This window comes from Salvelinus namaycush, unplaced genomic scaffold, assembly GCF_016432855.1.
Source record: "Salvelinus namaycush isolate Seneca unplaced genomic scaffold, SaNama_1.0 Scaffold953, whole genome shotgun sequence".
In the NCBI taxonomy this organism is placed as follows: domain Eukaryota; kingdom Metazoa; phylum Chordata; class Actinopteri; order Salmoniformes; family Salmonidae; genus Salvelinus; species Salvelinus namaycush.
In genome coordinates, this window is record NW_024061701.1 from 22,452 (window position 1) to 38,811 (window position 16,360).

At 43.5% G+C, this 16,360-nt stretch overlaps 1 protein-coding gene across 1 annotated transcript; it reads left to right on the plus strand.

Annotated features, from left to right (window-relative positions):
- Nucleotides 1-5,596: 5,596 nt before the first annotated feature.
- Nucleotides 5,597-16,159, plus strand: LOC120043548 (stonustoxin subunit beta-like; the record flags this gene model as incomplete). Its single annotated transcript, XM_038988106.1, has 5 exons — nt 5,597-5,748; nt 10,096-10,269; nt 10,533-10,579; nt 10,969-11,462; nt 16,103-16,159. Coding segments are annotated over 5 exons (924 nt in total), but the record flags the coding sequence as incomplete, so codon positions are not given.
- Between the last annotated feature and the right edge of the window lie 201 nt (nt 16,160-16,360).

The following is a 16,360-nucleotide window of genomic DNA, read 5'->3' on the forward strand; positions in this document are numbered from 1 at the left end:
ACGACCAGCTAGCTAGCCAGGCTAGTCGGTACAGCTAGGTAAGCTAGCTAGCTATTATACCAGCAGCATCCTAGTTAACTTAGCTAACAATACATAATTATCTCATTGACGGATGCTGGCTACCTCTGTCCGGTTCTCCTCTCTTCACTAGATGGACGGTAACTTTAGTGTTTAACCCCTCTGTGTCCAAGGACCAATCTTTTGAATATTATTTTCAGGGCGCCTCAATAGCAGGTATTGAACACCGGGTAAATAATCACTAGTCAGAGCCTCAACCTCAGTAAACATTCATTATAAAAAACATCTTAATATCTGATATTGTGAGTAAACAACCTCGGAATAGAAAAGACAAGAGTGCGTATTCCAGCCCACCAATAAATTACATAATTCAACCCTCCCGGTTAGTAAATTTACCTCAACATGCCCCCGGAGAAGGCAGAGTAACGACACCAGCCTTTTAGCGGGGCTGACTACAACGCTCGCGTCGCTAAATGAATTTCGTTATTAAAAATGACACACTGCTCGCGCGTGCTAACGAGCGTCTAGAAGACAGTTCTATTTGTGACGCAGTTCGCGCTGCATCTCCTCATTGGTTGATAGAAGCAGGTACCCACGTGCCATCTCCCCATTGGCTTATAGAAGCAGGTACCCACGTGCCATCTCCCCATTGGCTTATAGAAGCAGGTACCCACGTGCCATCTCCTCATTGGTTTATAGAAGCAGGTACCCACGTGCCATCTCCCCATTGGTTTATAGAAGCAGGTACCCACGTGCCATCTCCTCATTTAGCAAAAAAACATAACTTAACATAAACATAACTTCTTTAAAGAATAAAAGCTAATTTACGAACATTTCTGAAAATGGATATATAGCTTTTTGGAATGAAACTCTTCTTATGTTTCCCATCTGAGCTCAGAGTAGATGAGAGATGTAATGTTTGTCTCTGTTGTGTTGAAGTCCAATCAAGCAGGAGAGACCAGCCTCCCCTGTACCCAGCTGTGTGTCCATGAAGAGTGACAAGTCTATGCGTCAACCTATGAACTTTTCTACTGAACAAAGGTAAGAAGAACTCATGGGTCATGGTCAGTGAGTTAAACAACACTGTCTCTAGTCATTTCTCTCCCATTTTCCCATTTCTTTTGATGTTTTCATAATCCATAGGCTAATCCTTTTGTCCATTTTCATAGTCCTAAAACAATAATAATCAAACACAACATTCCCTGTGTGTGTGTGTGTGTGTGTGTGTGTGTGTGTGTGTGTGTGTGTGTGTGTGTGTGTGTGTGTGTGTGTGTACTCCCTGGATGAGGAGATGTAATCTCATGTTTTGTCCACAGAAACCAACAGGAGAGATCAGAGTCAGAGATTCTCAGTGGTCAGTCTTCCCAGAGTCATCAAACAGACCTGGCCTCCATATTCAGTGTATGTGGTCCTGTTATGTACATTTGTTTTTGTTTACCTCAATTAAAGTTGACCTGTCAATCATTCATTAATGTGTTAATGAGAAACATTTATTATCTTGCTTAACTTATTTACTTTATTTATTTCAGTTGCTTGAAGAGAAAATTATGACATTTGTGAAGAACGAGCTGAAGATGTTCAAGAGGATTCTTAGTCCAGAACTCCCAGAAGGCTTTGAGAGTCAGAAGCAGGATAAGGAAGTGGTGGATGCTGAAGATGAGAAGCAGGAGAGCAGTGCCAGAGAGGGGGCTCTGAAGATCACGCTGCACATCCTGAGGAAAATGAACCAGAAGGAGCTTGCTGACACACTGGAGAAATGTAAGACCTGTCTGCCTCATGTTGAATGGTGTTTTATAACATTTAAAAGCTGTAGCTAAAGTACAGCTAAAGTAGCTGTGTAACTCAATGATATTGTAGCAGCCTTAACTAGAGGTCGACCAATTATGATTTTTCAACGCAGATACCGATACCGATTATTGGACGACCAAAAAAGCCGATACCGATTAATCGGCCAATTTAAATAAATAAAAAAATGTATTTGTAATAATGACAATTACAACAATACTGAATGAACACTTATTTTAACTTATTATAATACATCAATAAAATCAATTTAGCCTCAAATAAATATTGAAACATGTTCAATTTGTGTTAAATAATGCAAAAACAAAGTGTTGGAGAAGAAAGTAAAAGTGCAATATGTGCCATGTAAGAAAGCTAACGTTTAAGTTCCTTGCTCAGAACATGAGAACATATGAAAGCTGGTGGTTCCTTTTAACATGAGTCTTCAATATTCCCAGATAAGAAGTTTTAGGTTGTACTTATGGGAATTATAGGACTATTTCCCTCTATACCATTTGTATTTCATTAACCTTTGACTATTGGATGTTCTTATAGGCACTTTAGTATTGCCAGTGTAACAGTATAGCTTCCGTGCCTCTCCTCGCTCCTCCCTGGGCTCGAACCAGCAACACAACGACAACAGCCACCATCGAAGCAGCGTTACCCATGCAGAGCAAGGGGAACAACCACTCCAAGGCTCAGAGCGAGTGACGTTTGAAACGCTATTAGCGCGCGCTAACTAGCTAGCCATTTCACTTCGGTTACACCAGCCTCATCTCGGGAGTTGATAGGCTTGAAGTCATAAACAGCGCAATGCTTGACGCACAACGAAGAGCTGCTGGCAAAACGCACGAAAGTGCTGTTTGAATGAATGTTTACGCGCCTGCTTCTGCCTACCACCACTCAGTCAGATACTTAGATACTTAGATACTTGTATGCTCAGTCAGATTATATATATTATCTAGCAGGACACGCTAGATAATATCTAGTAATATCATCAACCATGTGTAGTTAACTAGTGATTATGATTGATTGACTGTTTTTTATAAGATAAGTTTAATGCTAGCTAGCAACTTACCTTGGCTTACTGCATTCGCGTAACAGGCAGTCTCCTTGTGGAGTGCAACGAGAGGCAGGTTGTTATTGCATTGGACTAGTTAACCTGAAGGTTGCAAGATTGGATCCCCCGAGCTGACAATGTGAAAATCTGTCATTCTGCCCCTGAACGAGGCAGTTAACCCACCGTTTCTAGGCCGTCATTGAAAATAAGAATGTGTTCTTAACTGACTTGCCTAGTTAAATAAAGGTGTAAAAAAAAAAGAAAAAAATCGGTGTCCAAAAATACAGATTTCCGATTGTTATGAAAACTTGAAATCGGCCCTAATTAATCGGCCATTCCGATTAATCGGTCGACCTCTAGCCTGAACACAACACCTAGTGACCTCATCAAGTAGCAGCAGGGATGTGTTGTGGTGATTAATTTAGAGAGAGAGAGACAACATTAATAATACCATCAATAATACCAATAATAATATAATCAGTCACACCAGTCTGTCATGCATTATGAAAACATTTACACATTTATAGTCAGTTAAGAAAATAAATTATTATAATGTAAAACTTTATAACAGTCTTACAATACTGTAGGCATTAAAATAAACGTAATATTAATATCCTCTGTGTTATTTCTAGATTCAGATGAGCTTGCTGTGATTTGCCAACGTGAACTCAAATCTAATCTAAAGAAGAAGTTTCAATGTGTATTTGAGGGGATCGCTAAACAAGGAAACCCAACACTTCTCAATAAGATCTACACAGAGCTCTACATCACAGAGGGTGGAACAGGAGAGGTCAATAATGAACATGAGCTGAGACAGATTGAGACAACAACCAGGAAACAAGCAAGACCAGAGACTGCAATCAAATGTAACGACATCTTCAAACCCTTAACTGGACAAGACAAACTTATCAGAACTGTGCTGACAAAGGGAGTCGCTGGCATTGGAAAAACAGTCTCTGTGCAGAAGTTCATTCTGGACTGGGCTGAAGGAAAAGCAAATCAGGATGTCCAATTTGTATTTTCATTCCCTTTCCGGGAGCTGAATTTGATGAAAGAGGACAAACACACTTTCATTGAACTTCTCAATCACTTCTCAATGGAAACCAAACAATCAGGAATCTCCATCTACAACAAGTACAAAGTTCTGTTCATCTTTGATGGTCTGGATGAGTGCCGACTGCCCCTAGACTTCCAGAAGAACAAGATCTGTTGGGACGTCACAGAGTCAACCTCAGTGGATGTTCTGCTGACAAATCTCATCAAGGGAAATCTGCTTCCCTCTGCTCTCCTCTGGATAACTACCCGACCTGCAGCAGCCAATAAGATCCCTTCAGGGTGTGTTGACCAGGTGACAGAGGTACGAGGGTTCAATGACCCACAGAAGGAGGAGTACTTCAGGAAGAGATTCAGTGATGAGGACCTGGCCAGCAGAATCATCTCACACATAAAGACATCAAGGAGCCTCCACATCATGTGCCACATTCCAGTCTTCTGTTGGATTTCTGCAACAGTCCTTGAACACATGCTGGAACATAAGAGAGAAGAGATGCCCAAGACTCTGACTGAGATGTACACACACCTTGTGGTGTTTCATACCAAACAGAAGAATGAAAAGTATCTTGGGAAAGAAGAGACAGGTCCACACTGGAATAAAGAGAGCATTCTGTCACTGGGAAAACTGGCTTTTCAGCAGCTTGTGAAGGGCAATCTGATTTTCTATGAAGAAGACATGAAAGAGGCTGGCATTGATGTCAGTGAAGCCTCAGTGTACTCAGGATTGTGCACACAGCTCTTTAAAGAGGAATGTGGGCTGTACCAGGACAAGGTGTACTGCTTTGTTCATCTGAGCATTCAGGAGTTTCTGGCTGCTGTATATGTGTTCCTCTCATTCATCAACAACAATGAGAATCTAATGGATGATCCTCAATCAATGTTCAGAAACTTTTTGTCGCTTTTCAGAAACAAGGTTGAAGTTACTGAAGTTACTTTCTACAAGAGTGCTGTGGATAAAGCCTTACAAAGTGAGACGGGAAACCTGGACCTTTTCCTCCGCTTCCTTCTGGGCCTCTCACTAGAGTCCAATCAGAAGCACTTACGAGGTCTACTGACAAAGACAAGTAGCAGCTCACAGAGCCATGAAGAAACAGTGAAGTACATCAAGGAGAAGATCAGGGAGAATCCCTCTCCAGAGAGGAGCATCAATCTGTTCCACTGTCTGAATGAACTGAATGACCATTCTCTAGTGGAGGAGATCCAAAGCTACCTGAGATCAGGAAGTATCTCAAAACCCAAACTGTCACCTGCACAGTGGTCAGCTCTGGTCTTTGTGTTGCTGACTTCAGAAAAGGAGCTGGATGTGTTTGACCTGAAGAAATACTCCAGATCAGAGGAAGGTCTTCTGAGGCTGCTGCCAGTGGTCAAAGCCTCCAGAGCTGCTCTGTGAGTAAATAAAATGACATATAAGAACTAATCATCAGCAAGAAATATTCAGTTTAGAGAAAAATATGTATTATAATATTATATTGAAAAACATATTGAAAAAATGCATTGATGTTCACATTAGTATAACATTATGAACATACTGTTCTAGGATACGGAAGATGAATCTATATGTTGTTTGGGAGAATTAACTAAATGCATCTGCCATTGTCCTTCTACACTACTGGTGTTAAATCAACAGTGTGTTTGTGAAGTCATGATGATCTCTTTGTCAGGCTGTCAGGCTGTGGAGTCACAGAGAAAGGCTGTGCTTCTCTGGTCTCAGCTCTGAATTCAAACCCCTCACACCTGAGAGAGCTGGATCTGAGTAACAATGACCTGAAGGATTCAGGAGTGAAGCTGCTCTCTGCTGGACTGGGGAATCCCCACTGTAAACTGGAGACTCTGAGGTCAGTATTCCTGTAGTTGGTCAACAAGTGATAACTGTTCACCAGATCCACATGTGTTTACCAGACACACATAGTCCACACCATATGTGTTTGGACAGTGAAGCTTACAGTTTTACATTTGGTGCTATGCTCCAGCATTTTGGATTTGAGATATAATGTTTCGTATTAGATGACAGTACAGAATGTCACCTTTCACATACATATTTATGTTTGTACAGTGGCTTGCAAAAGTTTTCACTCCCCTTGGCATTTTTCCTATTTTGTTGCCTAAAAACCTGTAATTAAAATAGATGTTTTGGGGGTTTGTATCAGTTGATTTACACAAAGATGCAAAATATGTTTTTATTGTTAAACAACCAATAAATAAAAAAGAAAAGAACTTGAGTGTGCATAACTATTCACCCCCCAAGTCAATACTTTGTAGAGCCACCTTTTACAACAATTACAGGTCTCTTGGGGGTTTGTCTCTATAAGCACATTTAGCCACTGGGATGTTGTTCTCTGGGTGATGAGAGGTGTTGGGTTTGCGCCAGACATAGCGTTTTCCTTGTTGGCCATAAAGCTCAATTTTAGTCTCATCTGACCAGAGTACCTTCTTCCATATGTTTGGGGAGTCTCCCAAACACGCCAAACGTGTTTGCTTATTTTTTCTCTAAAGCAATGTTTTTTTTCTGGCCACACTTTCGTAAAGCCCAGCTCTGTGGAGTGTACGGCTTAAAGTGGTCCTATGGACAGATACTCCAATCTCCGCTGTGGAGCTCTGTTAGTGGTAATGGTGAGAGGTTAGCATGTTTTGTTGTAGCCTCTGTTATTGGTAATGGTGAGAGGTTAGCATGTTTTGTTGTAGCCTCTGTTATTGGTAATGGTGAGAGGTTATCATGTTTTGTTGTAGCCTCTGTCATTGGTAATGGTGAGAGGTTAGCATGTTTTGTTGTAGCCTCTATTATTTGTAATGGTGAGAGGTTAGCATGTTTTGTTGTAGCCTCTGTTATTGGTAATGGTGAGAGGTTAGCATGTTTTGTTGTAGCCTCTGTTATTGGTAATGGTGAGAGGTTAGCATGTTTTGTTGTAGCCTCTGTTATTGGTAATGGTGAGAGGTTAGCATGTTTTGTTGTAGTCTCTGTTATTGGTAATGGTGAGAGGTTAGCATGTTTTGTTGTAGCCTCTGTTATTGGTAATGGTGAGAGGTTAGCATGTTTTGTTGTAGCCTCTGTTATTGGTAATGGTGAGAGGTTATCATGTTTTGTTGTAGCCTCTGTCATTGGTAATGGTGAGAGGTTAGCATGTTTTGTTGTAGCCTCTTATTAGTAATTGTGAGAGGTTAGCATGTTTTGTTGTAGCCTCTTATTGGTAATGGTGAGAGGTTAGCATGTTTTGTTGTAGCCTCTGTTATTGGTAATGGTGAGAGGTTAGCATGTTTTGTTGTAGCCTCTGTTATTGGTAATGGTGAGAGGTTAGCATGTTTTGTTGTAGTCTCTGTTATTGGTAATGGTGAGAGGTTAGCATGTTTTGTTGTAGTCTCTGTTATTGGTAATGGTGAGAGGTTAGCATGTTTTGTTGTAGTCTCTGTTATTGGTAATGGTGAGAGGTTAGCATGTTTTGTTGTAGCCTCTGTTATTGGTAATGGTGAGAGGTTAGCATGTTTTGTTGTAGTCTCTGTTATTGGTAATGGTGAGAGGTTAGCATGTTTTGTTGTAGTCTCTGTTATTGGTAATGGTGAGAGGTTAGCATGTTTTGTTGTAGCCTCTGTTATTGGTAATGGTGAGAGGTTAGCATGTTTTGTTGTAGCCTCTGTTATTGGTAATGGTGAGAGGTTAGCATGTTTTGTTGTAGCCTCTGTTATTGGTAATGGTGAGAGGTTAGCATGTTTTGTTGTAGTCTCTGTTATTGGTAATGGTGAGAGGTTAGCATGTTTTGTTGTAGCCTCTGTTATTGGTAATGGTGAGAGGTTAGCATGTTTTGTTGTAGCCTCTGTTATTGGTAATGGTGAGAGGTTAGCATGTTTTGTTGTAGTCTCTGTTATTGGTAATGGTGAGAGGTTAGCATGTTTTGTTGTAGTCTCTGTTATTGGTAATGGTGAGAGGTTAGCATGTTTTGTTGTAGCCTCTGTTATTGGTAATGGTGAGAGGTTAGCATGTTTTGTTGTAACCTCTGTTATTGGTAAAGGTGAGAGGTTAGCATGTTTTGTTGTAGCCTCAGTTATTGGTAATGGTGAGAGGTTAGCATGTTTTGTTGTAACCTCTGTTATTGGTAATGGTGAGAGGTTAGCATGTTTTATTTTTCTAAATGATATGTATTAAACTACCCTCAAAGAATAGCAGTGTGGTTTAAGGCACAAGGCGAGACCCAGATGACACGGGAGGCAGATGGTTAGAGTCTTTGATATTTATTAATATACTAAAAGGGGTAGGCAAGAGAATGGTCGTGGACAGGCCAAAGGTCATAACCAGATCAGAGTCCAGGAGGTACAGTGTGGCAGGCAGACTAGAGGTCAGGACAGGCAGAATGGTCAGGCAGGCTAGAGGTCAGGACATGCAGAATGGTCAGGCAGGCTAGAGGTCAGGACAGGCAGACTGGTCAGGCAGGCTAGAGGTCAGGACAGGCAGAATGGTCAGGCAGGCTAGAGATCAGGACAGGCAGAATGGTCAGGCAGGCTAGAGGTCAGGACAGGCAGAATGGTAAGGCAGGCTAGAGGTCAGGACAGGCAGAATGGTCAGGCAGGCGGGTACAGAGTCCAGAAAACAGGCAAGGGACAAAAACCGCGAGGACTATCAAAAAAGAATAGAAGCAGGAGTAGGGAAAAACACTGGTTGACTTGATGAACATACAAGACGAACTGGTACAGAGAGACAGGAAACACAGGGATATATACACCAGGGAAACACAGGGATATATACACCAGGGAAACACAGGGATATATACACCAGGGAAACACAGGGATATATACACCTGGGAAACGCAGGGATATATACACCAGGGAAACACAGGGATATATACACCAGGGAAACACAGGGATATATACACCAGGGAAACACAGGGATATATACACCAGGGAAACACAGGGATATACACACCAGGGAAACACAGGGATATATACACCAGGGAAACACAGGGATAAATACACCAGGGAAACACAGGGATATATACACCAGGGAAACACAGGGATAAATACACCAGGGAAACACAGGGATATATACACCAGGGAAACACAGGGATATATACACCAGGGAAACACAGGGATATATACACCAGGGAAACACAGGGATATATACACCAGGGATATATACACCAGGGAAACACAGGGATATATACACCAGGGAAACACAGGGATATATACACCAGGGAAACACAGGGATATATACACCAGGGAATCACAGGGATATATACACCAGGGAAACACAGGGATATATACACCAGGGAAACACAGGGATATATACACCAGGGAAACACAGGGATATATACACCAGGGAAACACAGGGATATATACACCAGGGAAACACAGGGATATATACACCAGGGAAACACAGGGATATATACACCAGGGAAACACAGGGATAAATACATCAGGGAAACACAGGGATATATACACCAGGGAAACACAGGGATATATACACCAGGGAAACACAGGGATATATACACCAGGTAAACACAGGGATAAATACACCAGGGAAACACAGGGATATATACACCAGGGGAACACAGGGATATATACACCAGGGATATATACACCAGGGAAACACAGGGATATATACACCAGGGAAACACAGGGATATATACACCAGGGAAACACAGGGATATATACAGCAGGGAAACACAGGGATATATACACCAGGGAAACACAGGGATATATACACCAGGGAAACACAGGGATATATACACCAGGGAAACACAGGGATATATACACCAGGGAAACACAGGGATATATACACCAGGGAAACACAGGGATAAATACACCAGGGAAACACAGGGATATATACACCAGGGAAACACAGGGATATATACACCAGGGAAACACAGGGATATATACACCAGGGAAACACAGGGATATATACACCAGGGAAACACAGGGATATATACACCAGGGAAACACAGGGATATATACACCAGGGAAACACAGGGATATATACACCCGGGAAACACAGGGATATATACAGCAGGGAAACACAGGGATATATACACCAGGGAAACACAGGGATATATACACCAGGGAAATATACCTGGAGGGGGTGGAGACAATCACAAGACAGGTGAAACAGATCAGGGTGAGGGTGAGGGTGTATATCAGGGCCACTATTTTCACCACCAAAGAATAACAGTGTGATTTTAATATGATTTGACTCTTTGCAGGCTGTCAGGCTGTCTAGTCACAGAGGAAGGCTGTGCTTCTCTGGTCTCAGCTCTGAGGTCAAACCCCTCACACCTGAGAGAGCTGGACCTGAGCTACAATCACCCAGGAGACTCAGGAGTCAGACTGCTCTCTGCTGGACTGGAGGATCCACACTGCAGACTGGAGAAACTCAAGTATGTAGAGGGTTTATGTCCATGTTCATATCAGACATGTTTGACTTATCAGGCTAGTTAAGACAAACATTCTGACCACCACTTGGACAAAGTTATATGCTGACTGTGTGTGTGTGTGTGTGTGTGTGTGTGTGTGTGTGTGTGTGTGTGTGTGTGTGTGTGTGTGTGTGTGTGTGTGTGTGTGTGTGTGTGTGTGTGTGTGTGTGTGTGTGTGTTCAGGTGTATCCCTCAATGACTGTCTGTTCTTCTGCTTACCGCTACAGTGTGGAACATGGTGGAGAGAACAGAATGAAACCTGGGCTTAGAAAATGTGAGTGTTGACTGCTGTGAAGAATATGACTAAGAATAAGTCTTAATTCAAGTTAAGTCAAAGTCAAAGACCACCATCATTACTCACTTGGTCATATTAAATATCAGCTGTAATGTGTGTTCATGATGCATACGTGTGTGTGTGTGTGTGTGTGTGTGTGTGTGTGTGTGTGTGTGTGTGTGTGTGTGTGTGTGTGTAATTAATGGGAATAAGTGTGTTTTATTTTACCATACAGTATAACATATGATCATTCAACAAGTCTCAAGTTACCTTAACTTCTCCTTTTGATACCTAGAAACATCTACATTAAATGAATTAGTGAAAAGTGAGTTAACATTCTAATGTGAATGATGATGATTTCTAATATTGTGTCTGGTTTCATCCATCAGATGTCTGTGATCTCACACTGGACCTAAACACAGTAAACAGACTCCTCTCTCTGTCTGAGGAGAACAGAAAGGTGACATGTAGGAGAGAGGAGCAGCCGTATCCTGATCACCCAGAGAGATTTGAGGTCTGTGGACAGGTGCTGTGTAGAGAGGGTCTGACTGGGCGCTGTTACTGGGAGATAGAGTGGAGTGGGTACAGGGCTGATATAGGAGTGACATATAAAGGAATCAGCAGGAGAGGAGGGTTTATTAACTGTTGTCTTGGATTAAATGACAAGTCCTGGAGTCTGTTCTGCGATGACAACAGTTACATTGCCAGGCACAATAATAATCCCACTACCATAGACGTCCCCTCCTCCAGCTCCCACAGAGTAGGAGTGTATCTGGACTGGCCAGCCGGCACTCTGTCCTTCTATAGAGCCTCCTCTGACACACTGACCCACCTGTACACATTCACCTCCACATTCACTGAGCCCCTCTATCCAGGGTTTGGGGTTTATGTTGACTCCTCAGTGTCCCTGAAATAATAACCTGACACACACACACAAACACACACACACACACTGGACAGACACACACACACACACTGGACAGACACACACACACTGGACACACACACACACACTGGACACACACACTGGACACACACACACACTGGACACATACACACACACACACTGGACACACACACACACACTGGACATATACACACACACACACTGGACACACACACACTGGACACTCACACACACACTGGACAGATACACACATACACTGGACACACACACAGACACACTGGACACACTCACACACACACTGGACAGATACACACACACACACTGGACACACTGGACAGACTGGACACACACACACTGGACACACACACACACACACACTGGACACACACACACAGAGACTGGACACACACACACACACTGGACACACACACACACACTCACACTGGACACACACACTCACACTGGACACTCACACTGGACACACACACTCACACTGGACACACACACACACACTGGACACACACACACACACACACACACTGGACACACACACACTGGACACACACACACTGGACACACACACACTGGACACACACACTCACACTGGACACACACACTCACACTGGACACACACTCACACACTGGACACACTCACACACTGGACACACTCACACACTGGACACACTCACACACTGGACACACACACACACACACTGGACACACACTGGACACATACACACACTGGACAGACACACACACACTGGACACACACACACACACACACTGTACACACACACACACACACACACACACACACACACACAGTGGACACACGGGACACACACACACACCCACACACACATTCGACAAACACACACACACACTGACACTGGACACATAGGACACACACACACACACTGTACACACACACTCACACTGGACACACACACACTCACACTGGACACACACACACACATGACACACACACACACACACACACACACACACACTGGACACACACACACACACACACACTGGACACACACACACAGACATACTGGACACACACACAGTGGACACACGGGACACATACACACATGCGTGTCTTCCTATAATTGTGACAATAACACCGTTAAAATACCAATGTGATCATTTGTTGTCTTTTATGTTGAATAACAAATTGTATAATTATATATGGACATACGCTCCATAGTTGTACAAGTATACAAGGATAGATTGTACTTTTCATAATAAAACATACTTGAAACAAGAAAAGCATGTTAATTGTGAAAACAGTTTGGTTATTGATGTTACGTTTCCTCTGTCAGATTGACGTTAACCTGCGACTGGTTGAAACATGAAACTAATATGAAATGAAATACAAAACAATTAAATATGTGGAATTGAATTAAACAAATTGTACAACAGAGTGTTGTGATGCAGGGTCACTATAGCAACAGAGTTCACTCTCCCTCTGCTCTCTCTCTGCTCTCTCTTTTCTCTGCTCTCTCTGCTCTCTCTATGCTCTCTCACTCTCTCTTTTATTTCTCAGCCTGCTCTCTGCTCTCTGCTGTCTGCTCTCTCTGCTCTCTATTGCTCTCTCTTCTCTCTGCTCTCTCTTGCTCTCTGCTCTCTCTTCTCTCTCAGCCTGCTGTCTGCTCTGCTGTTCTCTCTTTTCTCTGCTGTTCTCTCTTTTCCCTGCTCTCTCTCTGCCTCTCTCTGCCTCTTTCTGCTCTTTTCTCTGCTCTCTGCTCTCTCTCTCTCTGTGGTCTTCTCTCTCTCTCTCTCTGCATCTCTCGCTTTTTATATCTTCACACTGGTGCAGTTTGGACAATCCCCACTTGATGGCAGTGTTAAACCAGAAGTGATGAAAACAACATCACTGCATCGAGAGAGAGTCTAATATAGTGATATACAGTGCATTCAGAAAGTATTCAGACCCATTGACTTTTTACACATTTTGTCACCTTACAGCCTTTTTTAAAAATGGATTACATTGTTTTTTTCCCTCATAAATCTACACACAATAACCCATAATTACAAAGCAAAAACGGTTTATTTTATGTGTGCAAATGTATATTTAAAAAAAAACTTAGATATCACATTTACATAAGTATTCAGATCCTTTACTCAGTACTTTGTTGAAACAACTCTGGCAGCAATTACAGCCTCAAGTCTTCTAGGGTATGATGCTACAAGCTTGGCACACCTGTATTTGGGGAGTTTCTCCCATTCTTCTCTGCATATCCTCTCAAGCTCTGTCAGGTTGGTTGGGGAGCGTCGCTGCACAGCTATTTTCAGGTCTCTCCAGAGATGTTCGATCGGGTTCAAGTCTGGGCTCTGGCTGGGCCACTCAAAGACATTCAGAGACTTGTCCCGAATCCACTCCTGCGTTGTCTTGGCTGTGTGCTTAGAATTGTTGTCCTTTTGGAAGGCGAACCTTCACCCCAGTCTGTGTATACTATACTGGGTGGGTAGATAGTTAGAATAGAGGGAAAGAGAGAGAAAGGGAGGGTAGAGAGTCAGAACAGAGGGAAGAGAGAGAGGGAGGGTAGAGAGTCAGAACAGAGGGAAAGAGAGAGGGAGGGTAGAGAGCCAGAACAGAGGGAAAGAGATAGGGAGGGTAGAGAGCCAGAACAGAGGGAGAGAGAGAGGGTAGAGAGTCAGAACAGAGGGAAAGAGAGAGAGAGAGGGATGGTAGAGAGTCAGAACAGAGGGAAAGAGAGAGAGAGAGAGGGAGGGTAGAGAGTCAGAAAAGAGGGAAAGAGAGAGAGAGAGGGAGGGTAGAGAGTCAGAACAGAGGGAAAGAGAGAGAGAGAGAGAGGGTAGAGAGTCAGAACAGAGGGAAAGAGAGAGAGATGGAGGGTAGAGTCAGAACAGAGGGAAAGAGAGAGAGGGAGGGGAGAGGGTCAGAACAGAGGGAAAGAGAGAGAGGGAGGGTAGAGAGTCAGAACAGAGGGAAAGAGAGGGATGGTAGAGAGTCAGAACAGAGGGAAAGAGAGAGAGAGGGAGGGTAGAGGGTCAGAACAGAGGGAAAGAGAGAGAGAGGGAGGGTAGAGAGTCAGAACAGAGGGAAAGAGAGAGAGAGAGGGAGGGTAGAGAGTCAGAACAGAGGGAAAGAGAGAGAGAGTCAGAACAGAGGGAAAGAGAGAGAGGGAGGGGAGAGAGTCAGAACAGAGGGAAAGAGAGAGAGGGGGAGGGTAGAGAGTCAGAACAGAGGGAAAGAGAGAGAGAGAGGGAGGGTAAGGAGTCAGAACAGAGGGAAAGAGAGAGAGGGAGGGTAGAGATTCAGAACAGAGGGAAAGAGAGAGAGAGGGAAGGTAGAGAGTCAGAACAGAGGGAAAGAGGGAGAGAGAGGGAGGGTAAGGAGTCAGAACAGAGGGAAAGAGAGAGAGGGAGGGTAGAGAGTCAGAACAGAGGGAAAGAGAGAGAGAGGGAGGGTAGAGAGCCAGAACAGAGGGAAAGAGAGAGAGGGAGGATAGAGAGTCAGAACAGAGGGAAAGAGAGAGAGAGGGAGGATAGAGAGTCAGAACAGGGGGAAAGAGAGAGAGAGGGAGGGTAGAGAGTCAGAACAGAGGGAAAGAGAGAGAGGGAGGGTAGAGAGTCAGAACAGAGGGAAAGAGAGAGAGAGGGAGGGTAGAGAGTCAGAACAGAGGGAGAGAGAGAGAGAGAGGGAGGGTAGAGAGCCAGAACAGAGGGAAAGAGAGAGAGAGGGAGGATAGAGAGTCAGAACAGGGGGAAAGAGAGAGAGAGGGAGGGTAGAGAGTCAGAACAGAGGGAAAGAGAGAGAGGGAGGGTAGAGAGTCAGAACAGAGGGAAAGAGAGAGAGAGGGAGGGTAGAGAGTCAGAACAGAGGGAAAGAGGTTGAGAGAGGGAGGGTAAGGAGTCAGAACAGAGGGAAAGAGAGAGAGGGAGGGTAGAGAGTCAGAACAGAGGGAAAGAGAGAGAGGGAGGGTAGAGAGTCAGAACAGAGGGAAAGAGAGAGAGGGAGGGTAGAGAGAGAGGGAGGATAGAGAGAGAGAGGGATGGTAGAGAGAAGAACAGAGGGAAAGAGAGAGAGAAGGAGGATAGAGAGTCAGAACAGGGAGAGAGAGAGAGAGAGGGAGGGTAGAGAGTCAGAACAGAGGGAAAGAGAGAGAGAGGGTAGAGAGTCAGAACAGAGGGAAAGAGAGAGAGGAAGGGTAGAGAGAGAGAGGGATGGTAGAGAGAAGAACAGAGGGAAGGAGAGAGAGGGGGAGGGTAGAGAGTCAGAACAGAGGGAAAGAGAGAGAGAGTCAGAACAGAGGGAAAGAGAGAGAGGGAGGGGAGAGAGTCAGAACAGAGGGAAAGAGAGAGAGAGAGAGGGAGGGTAGAGAGTCAAAACAGAGGGAAAGAGAGAGAAATGGAGAGATTAGTCAGCAGAAATTATTCAGGATGACGTTCTTCTTTAAATGTACTTCTTTATTTCTCTCTTTCCCCACTGAGGAAGATAAAGGACACACACACACACACACACACACACACACACACACACACACACACACACACACACACACACACACACACACACACACACACACACACACACACACACTGTGATTTAATGATATATTTTTCTGTTTGTGTATGTACCACAGGAGGTTGGTGGGACCTTAATTGGTGAGGACAGGATTGTAATGGCTGGAGGGGAATAGATTTACATTTTACACTTTAGTCATTTAGCAGACGCTCTTATCCAGAGCGACTTACAGTAGAGTGCATACAATTTATTACATTTTTTATTTATTTTACCTTTATTTTTACTGTTGTTATTTTTTATACATTTAATTATGTATATATATATATTTTTTAATTATTATTATAATATATTTTTTAAATTATTATAATTTTCTTTT